This window comes from Sciurus vulgaris, assembly GCF_902686455.1.
Source record: "Sciurus vulgaris genome assembly, chromosome: 9".
Classification (NCBI taxonomy): Eukaryota; Metazoa; Chordata; class Mammalia; order Rodentia; family Sciuridae; genus Sciurus; species Sciurus vulgaris.
Genome location: NC_136469.1, coordinates 133,245,820 through 133,266,435, shown reverse-complemented (window position 1 = coordinate 133,266,435; position 20,616 = coordinate 133,245,820). Strand labels below are relative to the sequence as shown.

At 33.7% G+C, this 20,616-nt stretch overlaps 1 protein-coding gene across 2 annotated transcripts in view; it reads left to right on the top strand.

The window, feature by feature from the left end:
* Window positions 1-20,616, top strand: part of NCAPG (non-SMC condensin I complex subunit G) — a 49,366-nt gene that overhangs the window by 11,689 nt on the left and 17,061 nt on the right. For both annotated transcript variants that reach the window (XM_079154255.1, XM_079154256.1), the window contains exons 8-14: window positions 794-934; window positions 2,029-2,152; window positions 3,255-3,344; window positions 3,670-3,849; window positions 6,569-6,679; window positions 9,300-9,419; window positions 16,925-17,149. In XM_079154255.1, coding sequence (XP_079010381.1) covers window positions 794-934; window positions 2,029-2,152; window positions 3,255-3,344; window positions 3,670-3,849; window positions 6,569-6,679; window positions 9,300-9,419; window positions 16,925-17,149 — 991 coding nt within the window. The remainder of the gene's footprint in view (window positions 1-793; window positions 935-2,028; window positions 2,153-3,254; window positions 3,345-3,669; window positions 3,850-6,568; window positions 6,680-9,299; window positions 9,420-16,924; window positions 17,150-20,616) is intronic.

Sequence of the window (20,616 nt, the reverse complement as noted above, 5' to 3'; positions counted from 1 at the left end):
TTTTTTAGTCTGTCAGAAAATAGTAACCTGTATCTACTGATTTTTGGTAATTATCAGTTATTCTAGCTTTCCATCACTTTAATTTACATTTTTTAGATGACGTTTTTCACCAAGCTTTTTAGATTACTTGCAACTGAAAGTCACCTAATTGTCTAAACATAAATATCTTAATTTATGTAAGTAGCCTTTTTTTGGGGGGGGCAGGGGCAGACCACAAGAAAGGGAGACCTTTGTGGTAGGATATTGACTATAATCTTGGTGTGAGGGTTGTGAAAGGCTTTCATTTGGGCAATGATAAAAGAATAAAAGGTAGTTAATGGTGCTTGTTTAGTAGTACATACAATGAAATAAGAACACTACAGAGATGAGATAGGATCCCTAAGAAAGGATATAATATACATTTATGAAATTGTCCATTTAAAAATTTTTTAAAAAATTGCATTCATGGATTACTTGTGTAATTACTATTAGTACTATTATTTTAAACAAAAGAACGATCATTAATTTGGCATGGTGAGGAAAGGCTAGATCTTTATGACTAATTGGATTTTTGGACAAGAGATTCAGAACTTGAATATTTGTAGTAGAAAATACATTTTCTAATTCTTTGGCTCTATCAAAAGTTTGCAAAGTTCATTATAATAATTTACTCTGTAGTCTAATTATTATTAAATGGATATAAACTTTATGTATTTGGAATAATATTAATTGACAAAGTTCTTTTTCTGACCTAAAGGTGGGAATCAACTTCTCTTTGGTTCACCAGATTTTACTTTAATTCTGCTTGTTTTAGTTATATCCAGAGCATTCCAGTAGTGACTGAAGAACAGAGAGGTGATTTTTCCTATATTGGAAATTTGATGACAAAAGAGTTCATAGGTCAGCAATTGATTCTGATTATCAAATCTTTGGATACCAATGAAGAAGGAGGAAGGTATGTTAATACCTGTTCCAATTTACTCTTCTAATTTCCTATATTGAAATTGTGGTCTTGTTATAATATGATTGAACATATTTATACTAGCTCTAAAGTGTTATAAAAAGTTTTTGGTTTTCTTTTCCATATATTTCTATATGTATATGTACACATACACATACAGGTATGTGTCCCTTAACAAAAGGAAACATTCTGAGAAATGTGTTGTTAAATATTGTTGATGTTGAAACATCATTCTGTGTACGAACATAAACCAAGATGGTATAGATCTGTTGCATGATGTGGCTTTATGGTGAAATCAAGAGACTGTAATAAACACAAGACATGAGGCTGCCACCAGCTTAACACAAAATGGCATACTGTTTTATAGTGGGTTTTTCTTTTAATAAGTAGAAGTACACTCTAAAATAATGAAAAGTATAGTATAGTACATACATAAACCAATAGCGTACTCATTTATTATTATTACATACTGTAACTGTACAGAATTGTATGTACTATGCTTTTATATGAGTGGTAATGCAGTGGGTTTTTATTTTTATGCCAGCATCGCCACAGAGTATCATGCCGAGCCATATTACTGTGGTTACTATGTCGTTAGGCATTTTTTAAGTTCCATTATAATCTGATGGGGTCACCATCATATATGTAGTCTATTAACTAAAATGACACTGTGGATCATATGGGGGTTGTGTGTGTGTGTGTGTGTGTGTGTGTGTGTGTATGTAAATAAACCCAGTTCAGTTTCTTCAGACTAAATTAGTACAATTTCAGGTTTTAGTTAAAAAAATATATATTTATTTCAGAGGGGGCTAGTAGTACTACTTTCTAAAAGGTGTGGTTCACTGTTAATAAATTTGTCATTTTATTTTGACTTACCAAAGATTATAGGGTGGTTTATAAACTTTTTCTTTTTTTGGCAGAATATTAATTTTTTTTTTTTTACCTAGTCTGTACATAACGGATTTTTTTTAACTATAGTGATAAACATAAGTGAAAAACTTAGATAAATGTAAGTAAGCAAAATGTTAGAAATAAAATGTGTTCTATCATAATGATATTTAAATTAAAATAGATCTTTTTGATTGTAGGAAACGACTGCTGGCTATTTTGCAGGAGATTCTTACTCTACCCACAACTCCTATATCCCTTGTTTCTTTTCTTGTGGAGAGACTTCTCCATATCATTATCGATGACAATAAGAGAATACAAATTGTAAGTGGTTTTCCTCATTGTTTATAAAGATAAGAGGTTTTGGTCAGTGACAGTGTTTCGATTTCTCTTTAGAACTTTTTGTTTTGTCTTTGTTTTAGTTTTGTCTAATAAGATTTAAAATCCATGTATCTACCTCTTTCACTTTTTCACACATACTTATTTTAAAATACCTTCCTCCTTTGGTTTGTCTATTACTATGTTGAATTAGTTTGAAGTGGAATAGGTTTGGGAGGAAATGACAGGTAGGATGAGGTTTTGCCCATGAGGTGCTAGGTACTAGGAGTACTAAGAGTTATCTCAAGTCACATATACCTGGGTTCAAACACCTCTGATACCTTCTGACTTTGTGTCTTTGGGCAAATTACTCAGCTTTTTTACTCAACTATAAAATAATAATGAAACCTACCTTTATTGTTTAATGAGATACTACTCATAAAGTGCTTGGTAAATATGGAAATAAATTTTACTTATAATACTGTCTTCAAAAGTGACATTGTTTTTTCAGTCTTAGCCAAAAGAGCCAGACCTGTATTCTTTTCATATAATGATGTAATTTGAGTTGCAGGTTAAATTCCTTCTACAGTGTTCTCTAGCATCTGCCTTAGTACTTAGATTTGGGAAGCAGCCTTTTCCTGAATCAGCCATCTCTAGTGTCCAAATGGCTCCTTGTTTATGCTGTTATTATTCATGCATTGTCTACCCAGTGGAAGAATAAAAGGATATTCTACTTTTCTGTATTTGACTCCCATAGAGCTGAACAAGAAAGGAGATGAAGCTTCAAGGCACAATTTTAGTTTATAGTTTCTAATCATGGGCATCAGAATTCATTTTTACTGTTTTTCAAATGCCATATGAGGGTTGATTCATCTTTAATATCTATGTGCCTATTTCCCTCCAAATAACGTCACTTTTTAGTCAGATATATTCAGTCTTTTTTTTTTTTTTTTTTTTTTTCTGAAACTGTCTAGCAAGCAGAATGTGTACAACTTTTACCTATATATTTCAGTAAATGACAGATGATACTTGGGAATTTTATGTAGCAGTTTGACATCATTTGCTGATACATAAACCTTGTAATCTAAATTATAATTTTACTTATCAGGTTACAGAAATTATCTCAGAGATTCGGGCACCTATTGTAACTGTTGGTGTTAATGTTGATCCATCTGATGCAAGAAAGAAAGAACTCAAGGTCAGTTTTCTAAATTAAAGAAGTACTTGAGTAAGGTAGTTGTGCAAGTCTATTCCTCTTGTAGTATGGTTTTGTGATGTTGTTCACAAAGTCAAATTATTCATTACCTCTTAAACTGTAAAACTATCTACACTGTTACCAGATTTTATGAGTCTGGAGTTTTGCTGATCCATGTTTTAGAAAGATCACAACTGTTTGTAAGTCTTATTGCTTAAGTTCTGGGTCACTGAGATATTAAAATAATACTCCTTAAGTTTTCTATAGATTTTCATATTAATAATTTTTATTCAGCATTGACACAATCAGTATCTTTTTTTTTTCCTAGATGGCTGAAATAAAAGTTAAACTTATTGAAGCAAAAGAAGCTTTGGAAAATTGCATTACCTTACAAGATTTTAATCAGGCATCAAAATTAAAAGAAGAAATAAAAGCATTAGAAGATGTCAAAAAAAACCTGTTGAAAGAGACCGAGCAACTTGAAATTAAAGAAGTCCACATAGAGAAGGTATAAATAACTTTTCATACTAAATCTGAGGTGTTATTATCTCAACTAACCCTTATTTTCTTAATCTCACAAAACTGGCAGAATATGTTTACTTTGGAGAAATTGGTAGTAGCAAAATGAACTAAAATGGGGAAAAATTTTTTGTTTCTCTTGTTTCTGTTTTTAGATTTAAAAAAAATATTTTGTAGTTGTATTTGGACACAATATATTTATTTATTTTTATGTGGTGCTCAGGATGGAACCCAGTGCCTGCCAGGTGTCAGGCAAGCGCTCTACCACTGATCGACACCCCAACCATATTTTTGGACTTTGAAAGACCTTAATTAACTTTAATTATCATATCTAGGAATTTTTTTTTTCCCTTGTCATGCTAATCTCTGAAATATAATCTTTCTTCTTTGCTAAAGAAAGAAGTCACCCTGTGGTCTACATCTCAGTTTTATTTATTTATTTACTGCCCCCACATGGTTTTAAAAAGCCATTAAAAAAAGGAAAATATGTCCATTTTTCCCTTATTGTGGAAGACTGATAACCTTTCTATTGCTCAAAAAAAAGCATTTCAATGATAACCATACTGTTATGTGAGTTTTTTGAAATGTTAATCACTCTTTTTTTAATTTTCTTCCTATGGGGGTTTGAACCAGGGTCACTTTACTACTTAGCTACATCCCTAGCTGTTTTCATTTTTTTAATTGAGACAGGGTCTTGCTAAGTTACCCAGACTATCCTGAAACTTAAGATCCTCCTGCTTTAGCCGTCTCAGTTGTTGGGATTACAGGTGTACACCACTGTGCCTGTTTTTTAAAGTGTAATTACTCTAAATGTTTTCAGAAAAAGTGAAGCAACTTTGTTATTTTTAATGAAAAACTAATCTTGATAGAACATTTAAAATTTTTTAAGCAATTTTTTAAAACTTGGTTGTTTGATAAATTAGTCTCTAAAATGAATTATTTATTTCCTTACAAACTTACCATAACATAAGATAGATTGATATCAATTATTAAATTTGATACTAACTTAATTCATATTGTTTAGGATCTTGCCTTTGTAGTGAGCATTTATTATTGTACTTTTGGTTTAGGGAGTGGTAATTATAGTACTTTCATAAGGAGAATACTGAATCGGAATGTCAACTATATGAGTGTTTCATAAGCTAAGTTATATCCATGATGTTATATCTCTAGTCATGAACATTCTCATTCCAACGCTTCACTTGTCCAGCGAGAATGACTGAATTTATTTTCATAGTTAGTAGCTCCTTCCTTCCTTCCTTCCTTCCTTCCTTCCTTCCTTCCTTCCTTCCTTCCTTTTACTTTCTTTCTTCGTTTCTTTCTTTCGAACTCTGTGGATCATGGGCCATAAACTTGGGAAGCAAAACTAAAGCAATTCTGAAATGCAATATAAAAAATATTAAACTACAGGTCCAAATTAGGAAAATATCAGCAAAAGTGATCTGTCATGATTATTATCTCTTAATGTTGACTTTGACCACTTATTTGTCTAGTTGTCCTACTTGGAAGGTGGGTATAGATCTAATATAGTACAATTAGAGTATGGCAAAATAGATGCTGTGATCAGGAAAATGAAAAGCTATCTAATCCAGGTAGAGGCTTATTGGCTTTCCCAGAGGAAGAAGTGTTTTAACCGGAGATTTGAATGAAAATATTAAGTGAACAGTTAAAGGATGTTTTTTCTGTTAGTTACTTCTTCAAGTACTTCACAAATGTGAATTCATTTGATTGTTGCTGTTACCCTATGAGGTTGGTACTATTATTATCTTCATTTTTAAAGATTAATTTATTTGCCCAAAGTCACACTGATAATAATGGTAGAGGTAGGATTCAAATCTAAGGAGTGGATCTACGTTTGTGATTTTAATGAACACTGCTCTCTCTCCTTGATGGGGTGATTTGTGATGGCCCACAGGTTACAGAGAACTTCCTTTATTTTAAAACTTCAGATTGACATGACTAGAGAATTGAGGGAGAGTAAGAAATAAATCTGGGGGAAAATTGAGGGCCAGGTCATGTAGGGCTTTGTATAATAAACAATATTAAAGAATTTGTGCCTTATTAAAAAATACGTTTGTTACTTTAAGTAGTAGGATGAGAGTAGAATGAGGATTCTGTCTTAGATCATTACTACTCAGGAAATAAGTGTAACAGTTGGAAGACTGTTTTAGTGATGTAGGCTTAAGATGGTGGCAGTGTGAACAAGATGACTGGATATTGAAAGCAACATATTTGAGAGGCATTTAGGAATTCACAACAGGAAGAAGGGGAATCAAGTATATTCTAGGTCTTTCGCTTTTTTTTTTTGGTGGTGCTGGGGATTTGAACCCAGGGCCTTGTGCTTGTGAGGCAAGCACTCTACCAACTGAGCTATATCCCCAACCCAGTCTTTTGCTTTTGACTGCTGACACGAAGAAAGAGTGTAGCAGGAGGAGAGATTGGGTAATAATGAGTTCCCTTTTGTACATGTTGAATTTGAGGAGCCTGTGGAACATCCAAGAATGTGGCAGTTAATATATATAAATTTGAAACTTAGAAAATAGTTGAGCTATCTCATGGATGATAAATGGAGGTGTATGACTGGATAAAATCACCCAGGGAGTATGTATGGAATGATAGTATGCCTTAGGCAAAGTCCTGAGAAAGCAGACATTTAAGGAATAGGCAGATATTCTTGGTAATGCTGAATATTTTGTCTTTTATTTTAGAATGATGCTGAAACACTACAGAAGTGTCTTATTTTATGTTATGAACTATTGAAGCAGATGTCCATTTCAACTGGTATAGGTGCAACCATGAATGGGATCATTGAATCTCTGGTATGTTGGTGGACTTTGAAACTTTATTTTAATCCCTTCCTTTCCCTCATTTTGTAAATAATACTTTCATTAGGTTTCAAAAGATTGAATGATTACTATTTTAAGTGTCTGATAAACAAATGGTTAAAAAAATGTTTATAGTGACTATTTCATATTGTGAGGATTAACTAAGGAAATGTGTATGAAGGACCTAGTACGTAAGTAATAATTTTTTGAAAGATTTGATTAAAATGATTTTGTATTGGAAAGATATGCAGAATATCTTCATTATTTGAGTAAGAAGAGGAGATAACTGGATCATATCAGTATATTTTAAGTGCTGGAATATTGGTGTAGAGAAAAACTGAGAAGGTTACAGTGTGATCCCTGTGTAAGGAGTTCATTTATTATTATTTTCTGAATGGGTCTTGCTCTGTTGCTCAGGCTGGCCTTGAATTCTTAGGCTCAAGTAGTCCCACTGCCTTAGCCTCCCAAGTGGCAGGGACTACAAATGTGTGCCATTGTGCATTGCCATTCATTACTATATTTAAAGGACTTTTAAAGTAACCCTTTGTATAGACATCAGGACACGAGTACTGAAAAACTCAGCAATAGAGTACTTTATGATAGGAATATCGTGGAAAACTTATAACTTCAAATTTTCTAGTAATGACATTAAAGAAAGTAAAATGAATCAGGTAAAATTAATTTTAATATATTAGGATACATTAAATATATCCAAAACATTATTTATCATTTTACTTACTGTTAAAATTGTTGAGCTATTTTATGTTGGTTTTCATACTAAGTCTCACAGCACATCTCAAACCAGACTAGTTACACTTCAAGTGCCCCTGTAGCCATATGTGGCTAGAAGCCACAGTATTAGACAGTGCAGGTGTAGGTCTTCCTTTCTCTCTCCTTTTTTTTTTTTAAATGACATTTCTCATCCAGAACAAATTCTGAATATGCCCAAACTCTCAAGAATTCTTCTTAAATTATTTTCATTTGGGATTAGTGAGAAATAGCCAGTCATGTGATCTGAAATGTAATTCCTTCCTTGGGATATCATGAGTTCCTAAATACTCTAGACTGTAGTCTAGAGCTTCTGATTAAAAAATGGATTCTACTTCAACCATTGAAATTTAGTTTTATTTTTAGAGAAGCAATATCTTTAGTGAAAAGTGATGCCTTTTAAACTCTGCTTGGGTACTTTACATCTGGTCCTATTATAAGAGAATGATATATTGGGATACAGTTAACTCTAAACTGAAGTAGTAAATATGAAGAGTGTGTGTGTATTAGGTGAAGAGAAATAAAATTGCATGGTCATAATGACTTTATATAGACAATCTATGGCTAAGAATAGTTTATGAATAAGAGAATTATATTTATACTTTTTTATGCTTTAAATAAAATGTCATAGATTATTCGTATATATTTTGTATATATTTATTGAGTGCTTATAGTAAATGCTGGGAATAAAGTATACATAGTATATATAATCTAGAGACTGCCATTATGGTTCTTCTGATCAAGAGAGGGGAATATCAGTTCAATAAAATACATGGGTGGACACTATTGCCTTTGATATACGCTATGAAGAAGGGCTATGTTGTCATAAGCAACCATAATTGGATTAGATATTCATGTGGAAAAGGGAGGGAAGACTTTAATGCAGTAACTACTAGCCACATGTCATTAAAACCTACTTCAAATTAAGATATCCTAAAAGGATTTTTAAAAAATTGGCTCTCAAAGACTTAGTACAAACAAATGAATGTGAGTTGATTTCATTAATAAGTTTTTTTATTGATTACCTATTGCAGTGATAATAGTTTGATTATATTGAGTTAAATGTAAATAAATAAGATTAAAATATAAAATTATTTTCACCTGCTTCTTTTTATTTTAAATGTAAATGAATAAGATTAATATATAAAATTAGTTTCATGTGCTTCTTTTTACTTTAATGTGTCTATTAGAATGACTAAAAGGACAGTGTGGTTCCCATTTGTAGCTTGCATTGTATTTCTGAATAGGAAGCATCAAAATCAGACCACTTGAGTTGGGTGTGGCGCACATCCCAGCACTTGAACCTGATTCAGAAGGACTGCAAATTCGAGCCAGCCTGGGCAACTGAGCAAGACCTTGAATCAAAAAAAAGGGAGTGGGAATGTCGTAGAGCACTTGTTTGCATGTGCGGTCCCTGGGTTTGATCCCCAGTACTGCTAAAGAAAATACCAAGTTACCAAGTTACTTGAACAAACTAACAAGGATATAAAATGAGATGGGAAAGGACTGCACATCGAGTGGTGGTGTATTTGTTCTAATGAGTGATATCTTATTCTGTGAGCACTGGGAAGCCATTGAGTCACTTTTAGCAGGTGGATTGGAGATGTTTCATGATCGTCCGTGTTTCAGGAAAATCACTGGCTGTGTTCTCCTTTTGTAATTTAGTATTTGCTCCCCCCCGCCTTTTTTTCTTTTTTAATTGAAAAATGACTTTGAGTTAATAGACAATATGACCATGAAGTAGATTTACAAAATCATGGAAATTTACATTTTGACCACGATTTTAATATATTACTGTAAATTTCTTGCTTTGTTCAAAATTATTTTTATTTCTAATTCATTTTAGATTCTTCCTGGAATAATAAGCGTCCATCCTATTATAAGAAATCTGGCTGTTTTATGCTTGGGATGCTGTGGACTACAGAATCAGGATTTTGCAAGTAAACACTTTGTGTTACTATTGCAGGTAGGATTTTGTGACAAAATCTCTGTTGCATTTCCTGAAATATTCTATCTCTGGTAATAAGGCTAATAATTCATTCATTTTGAAGATTGATGTTGATTGTTCATAATCTATAGGGACTCACTTTTTCTCCTTTGACTTTTTATTAAAACATCTTTGTAGAAGAAAGATGAAATGTTAATTTAAGATAATCTTAATCACTTATCAAATATTGAATGCATATTAAGTTCCTTGCACTGTTCTAGTCTTAGAAAAAAATGCAAAGGTAGGTGGTGAGATAAAACAAGATAAAAGTTGTTACTAGAGTTTACACTCTGGAAAGGTGAAACGAACATTGAAAAATAAACAAGTATGTAGTATGTCAGATGAAGAAAATAATGCAGAGAAAGGGAACAAGGACTGAACAGGAAGAGGGACAGTTTAGTTGAAGAAGGCCTCACTAAAAATGGGGCCTGTGCCGAAGTGAAGTTGAAACAGTGAACCTGAGGATAGCTGGGAATAGGACTTTGCTTAGCACCTTTGAGGAAGAGGAGGGCATATGGCTGGAAAGACTGAGCAAAGTGGAGAATACTAGGGAAGAGTTTGCAGGATGCCTGTCTCTTATCGGAATATATGGACTATAAAGATGTCAGCTTCCACTGTAAATAAAGTAGGAAGGAATTGGAGGACTTTGAATAGAATATTGTGATCTGACTGGGTATGTTGTGGTGTAGACCAAGGAAGGGTTGCACACCTTTCCTAAGGCAAAGGTCCAAAGATTAAGTAGTTTAGACCTTTTGAACCATAAATTCTGTTTCAACCACTCATCTCTTCTGTTGTAGTGGGAAGACAGTCATGAATGTTACATAAATGAACGAGTGTGACTGTAGTCCAGTAAAACTTTATTTATGAACACTGAAACTTGAGTTTCATAAATTTTTATGTACTGAATTTTTTTAATCATATGAAAATGTGAATAAACTATTTATAACTTGTATACTATACAAAATCAGATGGTAGGCTAGATTTGACCTGCGGGTCATAGTTTTTATATCCTTAGAATGAACTACAGAGGTACAATTACAGAAGCAGGGACACTAATAAGGAAGAAATTCAGTAATCCAGGAAAGACATGACTGGGATGAGGGTTATGGTTGTTTGGATTTGTGAGAAGGGTGGTGTATTAGCTAGGACTCTTCAGAGATATAAACCCAATAACATACATATGTATATATGCATATATTATACATGTATAGATAGATATGAGGGGATTTATTAGGGGAATTGGCTTACTTGATTATGCAGGCTGCAAAGCCCCATGACAGGTGGTCTGCAAACTGGACCCTGAATGCTGCTAGTATGGTAGTCCACGTCTGAAGGCCTGGGTACCAGGGAAGCCCATGTATTATGGTTTAGACGTGGTGTTCCCCAAAGTTCATATGCGAGACAATGCATGAAACTTTGGAGGAGAAATGATTGGGTTATGTCCTTAGCCTAATCAGTACATTAATCCCTGATGGGATTTACTGAGTTGTAACTGGAGGTAGGTGGATTGTGGCTGGAGGAAGTGATTTGTTGGGGGCGTGGCTATGGGGTATATATTTTGTATCTGGTGAGTAGTCTCTTCTGCGTTCTAATTGTTTTGTGAGCTGTTTCCCTCTGCCACACTCTCCCGCCATGGTGTCCTGCCTCACCTTGAGCCTAGAGGAATGGAGCTGGCCTCTTATGGACGGAGACCTCTGAAACTGTGATCCCTCAAATAAACATTTCCTTCTCTACAGTTGTTCTGGTGGGGTCTTTTAGTCACAGAAGCCAACAAGCTGACTAAAACCCCACGTAACTATTCATCTGAAACCAAAGACTGAGAACCTGTGGGGCTGCTGGCATTAAGACCTGGAGTCCAAGACCTGAAGAGTCTGGAATTCTGACGTGCAAGTAGAGAGAGGAGTATATCCCAGTTCCAGCAGAAAGAGGAAAGCCCCTTTTTGTTCTCTCTGGGCCTACAGCTAATTGAGTGGTGTCTACCCACATTAAGAACAGATCTTCCCCCAATTAGTCCATTTACTCACATGCCAGTCTTTCCTGGGAACACTCTCACAGTGTTCCCACAGACATAACCTGAAATGATCTTTTACCAGTTCTCTGGGTAACCCCTAATCTAGAAGTAATCCTTTATCACTTCTGTAAGTAATCCATAATTTAGTCAAATTGACCTAAAATTACCTATTACAGATGAAAGTCTAAGATTGAAAATAGTCTGTGGGATTTACTGATGTATCAGGTGTGGCATGTAAAAAAAGAGATCTAAGATAACTAAGGATTTAGGTTGGAATAACTAGAAGGACAAAATTGCCATTCCCTATGATGGAGAAAACAGAAGCAGGGTTTTTTTTTTTTTTTTTTTTCTTTTTCCCTTTTTTTTATACATTTTTAATTTTCTAATTAGTTATACATAACCGTAGAATGCTTTTTGACACATCATACATAAGTGGAATATAACTTCTCATTCTTCTAGTTGTACATGATATATGCACATAGGGTATTAATGTCCACTTCATTCTGTTATTCCTACCCACAAAACCCTACCCTCCCTTCACTCCCCTCTGTCTAATCCAAAGTACTTCTATTCTTCCCAACCCTTACTGTGAATTAGCATCCACACATATCAGAGAAAACATTCAGCCTTTGGTTCTTTGGGATTGGCTTATTTTGCTTACCATAATATTCACCAGTGCCATTCATTTACCGGAAAATGCCACAATTTCATTCTTCTTTAAGGCTAAGTAATATTCCATTTGTATATGTACCACAATTTCTTTATCCATTCATCTGTTGAAGGGCATCTAGGTTGGTTCCATAGTTTAGCTATTATGAATTGAGTTGCTATAACATTGATGTGACTGTGTCACTATAGTATCGTGAATTTAAGTCCTTTGGGTATAAACTGAGGAATGGGATAAAAGGGTCAAATGATAGTTCCATTCCAAGTTTTCTGAGGAATCTCCATACTGCTTTCCATAGTGGTTGCACCAGTTTGTGGTCCCATCAGCCATGTATGAGTGTACCTTTTTCCCCACGTCCTTGCCAACACTTATTGTTGCTTGTATTCTTGATGATTGTCATTCTGACTAGAGTGAGATGTAGTTTTGATTTGCATTTCTGTAGTTGCTAGAGAAGTTGAACATTTTTTTCATATATTTGTTGATCAATTATATTTTTTCTTCTGTGAAGTGTCTGTTTAGTTCCTAAGCCAGTTTATTGATTGGGTTATTTGGTTTTTTGGTGTTTATTTGAGTTCTTCATAGATTCTCTGAGTTGCATATGGTAAATATTTTCTCCCATTGTGTAGGCTCTCTCTTCACATTATTGATTTTTTCCTTTGCTTTGAAGAAGGAGAAACAGGTTCTATGGCAGTTGGATGAAATAAAAACTGTTCTGTATTAGATATGATTAAATTTGGAATTTGAGATACAAGTGAATATACCAAATAGGCATTTATATGTGAGTTCCAAGTGTAAAGGAGTTGTCCAGGATGGCCAATGAGTCTGGAAGTCTCTTTTCTATTAATGGTGTCTGAATGCTTTCAGTGCCTAGAGATTGCATGTTACCTGAGGAAAGAGTATAGATTGAGAAGAGGTCTCAACTTTGAGTGCCCTACAGTTCAGGCAACATTTAAAGGTAGAGGAGATAAAGAGGAACCAGAAGAGACTATGGTGAAATCAATAGTATAGGGACGGGGTGGTGTCTTAGAAGGCAAGTAATGATAATATTTTAATGAGGGGAGACCCAGCTGTCCAGTGCTGCTAATGGGTGGTGAGGATTCATAAGTGACCATTTCTGGTAAGAAATGAAGTGTTTAGTGACTTTTCTGAGAGTAATTTATGTGGAGAGCAAAAACTGATTGGAGTGTGCAGAAGCAGAAATTTGAGTCTCCTTTAAGGTTTTTGTTTGTTTGTTTGTTTTTCCAGTTGGTAGTAATAGAAATAGGGTGGTAGCAAGAGAAGTTATTGGGGGAAGAGGAACATTTTTGGTTTTAATTTTTTTTTTTTTAGGATGTGGAAACCTAGAGCATGTTGTGTACTAGGAAGAATAACTGCATTGAAAGGAAGAAATTGGTAATATGGAATTGGGGTAGTTGCTTCTTGAGTATGTAGGAGGTGATAGAATCAGTTATACCAGTGGAATTAATTTGACTTGCAGACTCCTTGATTTTAACATCTGGGCCTAGCTTAACTTGAAAGTATACCTCTTCAACCTCCACTAGTCTGATGTTGCCAATGGAATAATATGTTTATAATGGGTAAGAAAACCATGAGAAATTTTTATGCACATTGCTTCTGAACAGTTAAATAAAGGGAGCAAAGGAGAGCTTTGTATGAAAATAATGTGCAGAATATGGATCATAATTTTCATGAAAAGATTTTTTTACAAGGCTAAACTCAGTAAAGAAATTTCCCTAAAACATAAAACCCTGTGTCTTTGAAATGGTCAAACTGACCTGTGGCTTTTGTATCAAAGGAAGAAAAATTAAGCTATACTTTTGTTGAAAAATAATCCACGGGCTGGGGTTCTGGCTCAGTGGTAGAGTGCTTGCCTCACATGTGTGAGGTACTGGGTTCAATTCTTAGCACCATATATAAATAAATAAATAAAATAAAAGTTCATCAACAACTAAAAACATTTTTTAAAAAATAATCCTCATAAATTTCAATATTTTCTTTTAACTTTCTGAAAAATTACAAAGGAATTGACAGCTAATTTTAATGTTCATTGATGAAATTCCTGGTGCCTCTGCTTATGTTTATCATCCCATTCATTCTGTTAGTATCTGTGAAAAGTTTCTATTATTATCAACCTCCTTTGAAAAAATAGATTGTCAATATTGTCTTTAAAATGATGAAGCTTTTCTAAACTAGGAAAAAGAAAGTCATTGCTTTTTATATCAGCAAGTATTGACATTAGTGAATCTGCTACAAATTTTTAAATTATTTCTTATTGAGAAATTTATTGGTTTTAAATATTTACCCAGGAAACAAAATTGTACATTTTCAAAGGAGTTTTACCTAACATATCATCCCTTGGTATCCATAGAGAATTGGTTCCAGGACCATTGTGAATATCCAAATATGCAGATTCTTAAGTCCCTGGACTGAAGTTATTTGTGTATAATCTGCACTTCTTTCCATATACTTTAAGTCATCCCTAGATTACTTATAATAACTAATACAATGTAAATGCTATTTAAATATTTTTAATACTGCATGTTTTCAGGGAATAATGACAAAAATAGTCTGCAATATTTTTTTTTAATGTGAAGTTTGTTGAACTGACAGATTGAGAATCTTGTATGAGATACAGTGTAGACTATAATTAGAACAGTAAATTTTCTACTTTCATTTCCTGTGTTTCTAGAAAATGGGCCTTGAAATGTTAGAATGATTGTTGGTTATTACTTTTTTTTAAGTGGAAGAAAGAAAATCTTATTAGAACATCTGATAGGGAAGTGTTCGTTTATGTCTAGCTTTCTAAGTAGTTCTATAAAAATAGGTAAAACATTCATTAAGATACCCTTTATGCTATTATGAATGATGCTTAAACATTATAAATTCTTGTACTCAAGTTGGAACTGATAGATTAGAGGTGGACAATTTATATAAACTTTCTAGTGCAAAGAATATATCTTGAAACTGCATTCAGATGATATTTAAATTCATTTGACCTTTAAACTGAAATATGGAATTGTAATCTTTTTCATTTTTGCTGGTGTAACATCAATAATAAATGCCTTGGACATTTCAGACAGAAGAAATGCAATATGACTTTAATGCCAAAGATATCCCAGGAGTATTCTTGAGTTTTTCAGTACAAACTCCTCTCTATAGGACAAAGAGACCTCTAGAAGTCTTGATACAGTTTTTTCCTATTTAATTTCTTGTAATGATCAGGAACTGTCAAAATCAAGTCATGAAAGATGTTGTCAAGGCCATTTCATAATTTTGATAGATTTTCAAGTCAAACAAGTTAGTAACAAGCTTGTCATGAAATTAATATTGGTGAATAAGATCAGATTCAACTGCAGAAAACTGAAATTTTTTATATGTTTTCTATATTTTGAAGTATGAGTTTTAGCTTTCATTAGGTTCCTCAGAGGGGCTATGATCAAAAACTGTTTACCTATGAATATATTCAATTATTTGTCTCTATAAAAGTATTTTCAAGGTTATCATTGGAAGATATTAGATTACAGAAAAATAACTATTTGGGGGGACAAGAAATCAATGCTTTCTGTTAAGTTTTAGTAATAAAATTTCATGCAAGAAATATATGAGCCCTTGTTAGAAAGGCAGAAGAGGGAAATTATTTCATTTGAAAATCTTAAGTGAGAATCCATCTTGGATATTGCTGCCCAGCAAGGGACATTTGTTTTTTTAGTATTGGTGATTGAACCCAGGGGCACTCTTAACCATTGAGCCACACCCTCAGCTCTTTTTTAAAAATTTTGAGACAGGATGTGCTAAGTTGCTCAGGCTGGCTTTGAACTTGCCATCCTTCTGCCTCTGCTTCCTGAGCTTCTGGAATTACAGTTCACCATTACACCTGTTCTGTAAGGGACCTCTTTAAGAGTGAGGACAACTAAGTTGCTGCTGAGATAGATTAGGATTAGGATAGATAGATTGGGATTTGTAGAGAGCATTCATTATAGTATATTATTATGAGCATTTGTATTTAACAGATTTATGGGTTTTGCCCTTAGAAAGTTTTGAAAATTTAAGTCATTTTTTCTGATTTTACTAGTTTGACCAACTTACTTATCATAGATGTTTTAAAATTTATTTTAAAGGCCAGATTATATGCCCAAATTATTTTTTCATTAATCAAAATGTAATCACTTTATAGAATATACTTAATCTCCATTAATAGATTGAGTTCTGTTTTTTCATGACTTTGAAATTTGGTTTGTGTTTTTGTAACTCATGATAGACTTAAACTGCTGATTTTTATGATTCACCTTCTTTTATAGAAGAGTCCAGTTGAAAACTGAATTCACTGTTAAAGAAACCTGAATTTATTGAACTTATAAGAGAAAAATGTTTTCTTTAATGAAACTCAAAAACTTAGAAGAGTACTGATGTTCTAACAAATGCTTTTCATTGTTTACAATGTAATATTTTTCTCTTGATGGATGGACTAAATCAATAATTTTGATTTAAACTAAACAGTTTTTCTGTATCTTAAAAGAAGATAAAGCCATAGTTGATATTATTGTTCTTTTTATAATGAAAGTGACAAATAATATATTCAGCCAGCCTCTAATCTGGAATTTTTTTTTCTTAAGGAATAGAGTTCTAGTTATTATGGTACAAATAAATGTATTTTTTAAATTGCAATTTTAATTACACTTCTGAGAAGTGTTGTTTTCTGTATACTTGACAGTTAAAATTTGACTAAAAGTTTGATGCATGATAATTTTATTAAGGGTAAATAAATCATTGTACTGAATGCTTTTTGGTGGGTATGTCTCACTTTAGGTTTTGCAAATTGATGATGTCACAATAAAAGTAAGTGCTTTAAAGGCAATCTTTGACCAACTGATGGCATTTGGAATTGAACCATTTAAAACTAAAAAAGTCAAAGCCCTTCAATGTGAAGATGCAGAAGTAAACTGTGATGGTGAGCAAGAATCAGCAGAAGTTGAGGAGACTGCTACAGCTAGAAATGTTTTGAAACTCCTTTCTGATTTCTTAGATAGTGAGGTAAGAAATAGTCCCAGTCCTATGGTTATGAAATGTCATTTGCAGCATCTAATTTGTTTATGTTCTTTATATATTTAGAACTAAATTTTTTTTTTAATTTATTTTTATTGTAAACAAATGGGATACATGTTGTTTCAGTTTGTACATGGAGTAACAGCATACCATTTGCATATTCATATATTTACATAGAGTAATGATGTTTGATTCATTCCATTATTTTTTCCTTCCCCCCCACCCCTCCCACCTCTCTTTTCCCTCTATACAGTTCCTCCTTCCTCCATTCTTGTCCCCCTCCCACTTCCCATTACGTGTCATCATCTGCTTATCAGTGAGATCATTCCTCTTTTGGATTTTTGAGATTGGCTTATCTCACTTAAAATGATATTCTCCAATTTCATCCATTTGCCTGCAAATGCCATAATTTTATTATTCTTTATAGCTGAGTAATATTCCATTGTATATATATATACCACAGTTTCTTTATCCATTCATCAATTGAAGGGCATCTAGGTTGGTTCCATAGTCTGGCTATTGTGAATTGAGCCGCTATGAACATTGATGTGGCTGTATCTCTGTAGTGTTCTGATTTTAAGTCCTTTGGGTATAGGCCAAGGAGTGGGATAGCTGGGTCAAATGGAGGGTCCATTCCAAGTTTTCTAAGGAGTCTCCACACTGCTTTCCAGAGTGGCTGCACTAATTTGCAGTCCCACCAGCAATGTATGAGTATACCTTTTTCCCTACATCCTCTCCAACACCTATTGTTGCTTGTATTCTTGATAATTGCCATTCTAATTGGGGTGAGATGGAATCTTAGTTGTAGTTTTGATTTGCATTTCTCTTATTACTAAAGATGTTGAACATTTTTTCATAAATCTGTTGATTGCTTGTACATCTTCTTCTGTGAAGCGTCTGTTCATTTCCTTAGCCCATTTATTGATTGGGTTATTTGTATTCTTGGTGTAGAGTTTTTTGAGTTCTTTATAGATTCTGGAAATTAGTGCTCTATCTGAAGTATGAGTGGCAAAGATATTCTCCCATTCTGTAGGCTCTCTCTTCGCATTGCTGATAGTTTCCTTTGCTGAGAGAAAGCTATTTAGTTTGAATCTATCCAAGTTATTGATTCTTGCTTTTATTTCTTGTGCTATGGGAGTCCTGTTAAGGAAGTCTGATCCTAAGCCAACAAGTTGAAGGTTTGGACCTACTTTTTCTTCTATAAGATGCAGGGTCTCTGGTCTGATTCCGAGGTCCTTGATCCATTTTGAGTTGAGTTTTGTGCAGGGTGAGAGATAGGGATTTAGTTTCATTCTGTTGCATATGGATTTCCAGTTTTCCCAGCACCGTTTGTTGAAGAGGCTATCTTTTCTCCATTGCATATTTTTGACACCTTTGTCTAGTATGAGAAAATTGTATTTATTTGGGTTTGTGTCCATATCCTCTATTCTGTACCATTGATCTACCTGTCTATTTTGGTGCCAATACCATGCTGTTTTTGTTACTATTGCTTTGTAGTATAGTTGAAGTTCTGGTATTGCGATACCCCCTGTTTCATTCTTCCTGCTAAGGATTGCTTTAGCTATTCTGGGTTTCTTATTCTTCCAGATGAATTTCATGATTGCTTGCTCTATTTCTGTGAGGTATGTCATTGGGATTTTAATTGGAATTGCATTGAATCTGTATAGCACTTTTGGTAGTATGGCCATTTTGACAATATTAATTCTGCCTATCCAAGAACATGGCAGATCTTTCCATCTTCTAAGGTCTTCTTTAATTTCTTTCTTCAGTGTTTTGTAGTTTTCATTGTAGAGATCTTTTACCTCTTTGGTTAGATTGATACCCAAGTATTTTATTTTTTTGAGGCTATTGCAAATGGAGTTGTTTTCCTCATTTCCCTTTCAGATGTTTCATTGCTTGTGTATAAAAATGCTGTAGATTTATGCCTGTTGATTTTATAGCCTGCTATTTTGCTGAATTCATTGATGAGGTCTGGAAGTTTCCTGGAGGAGGTTTTTGGATCCTCTAAATATAGAATCATGTCATCCGCAAATAGTGACAGCTTAAGTTCCTCTTTTCCTATTCGTATTCCTTTAATTTCTTTAGTCTGCCTAATTGCTCTGGCTAGAGTTTTGAGGACAATGTTGAATAGAAGTGGTTAAAGAGGACATCCCTGTCTTGTTCCCATTTTTAAAGGGAATGGTTTCAGTTTTTCTCCATTAAGAATGATGTTGGCCATGGGCTTAGCATAAATAGCCTTTACAGTGTTCAGGTATGTTCCTACAGTCCCTATTTTTTCTAGTGTTTTGAGCATGAAGGGGTGTTGTATTTTGTCAAACGCTTTTTGTGCATCAATTGAAATAACCATATGATTCTTATCCTTAAGTCTATTGATATGATGGATTACGTTTATTGATTTACGAATGTTGAACCATCCTTGCATTCCAGGAATGAACCGCACTTGATCGTGGTGCACAATTTTCTTAATATGTTTTTGGATACGGTTTACCAATATTTTGTTAAGGATCTTTGCATCTATATTCATCAAGGATATTGGTCTAAAATTTTCTTTCCTTGATGTGTCTTTTCCTGGTTTGGGTATGAGGATGATATTAGCTTCATAGAATGAGTTCGGTAGGGTACCCTCCTTTTCTATTTCCTGGAATACTTTGAGAAGTATTGGAATGAGTTCTTTTTTGAAGGTGTTGTAGAACTTGGCTGAGAATCCGTCTGGTCCTGGGCTTTTCTTGGATGGTAGATTTTTAATGGCTTCTTCTATTTCATTGCTTGATATTGATCTGTTTAAATCGTGTATGTCCTCCTGGTTCAGTCTGGGAGGAGCATATGTCTCTAGAAATTTTTCAATGTCTTTGGTACTTTCTATTTTGTTGGAATACAGATTTTCAAAGTAGCTTCTCATTATGGTCTGTATCTCAGTGGTGTCTGTCGTGATATTTCCTTTTGCATCATGTATTTTAGTAATTTGAGTCTTCTCTCTCCTTCTCTTTGTTAGTGTGGCTAAGGGTTTATCTATTTTGTTTACTTTCTCAAAGAACCAGCTTTTTGTTATGTCAATTTTTTGAATAGTTTCTTTTGTTTCAATTTCATTGATTTCAGCTCTGATTTTAATTATTTCCTGTCTTCTACTACTTTTGCTGTTATTCTGTTCTTCTTTTTCTAGGGCTTTGAGCTGTAATGTTAGGTCATTTAATTGTTGACTTTTCATTCTTTTCTGGAATGCGCTCCATGCAATGAATTTTCCTCTTAGTACTGCTTTCATAGTGTCCCAGAGATTTTGATATGTTGTATCATCATTCTCATTGACCTCTAAGAATTTTTCAATCTCCTCCCTGATGTTTTTTGTTATCCATGTTTCATTCAATAGCATATTATTTAGTCTCCAAGTGTTGGAGTAATTTCCTTTTTTTACTTTGTCATTGATTTCTACTCTGAGTCCATTATGATCTGATAGAACA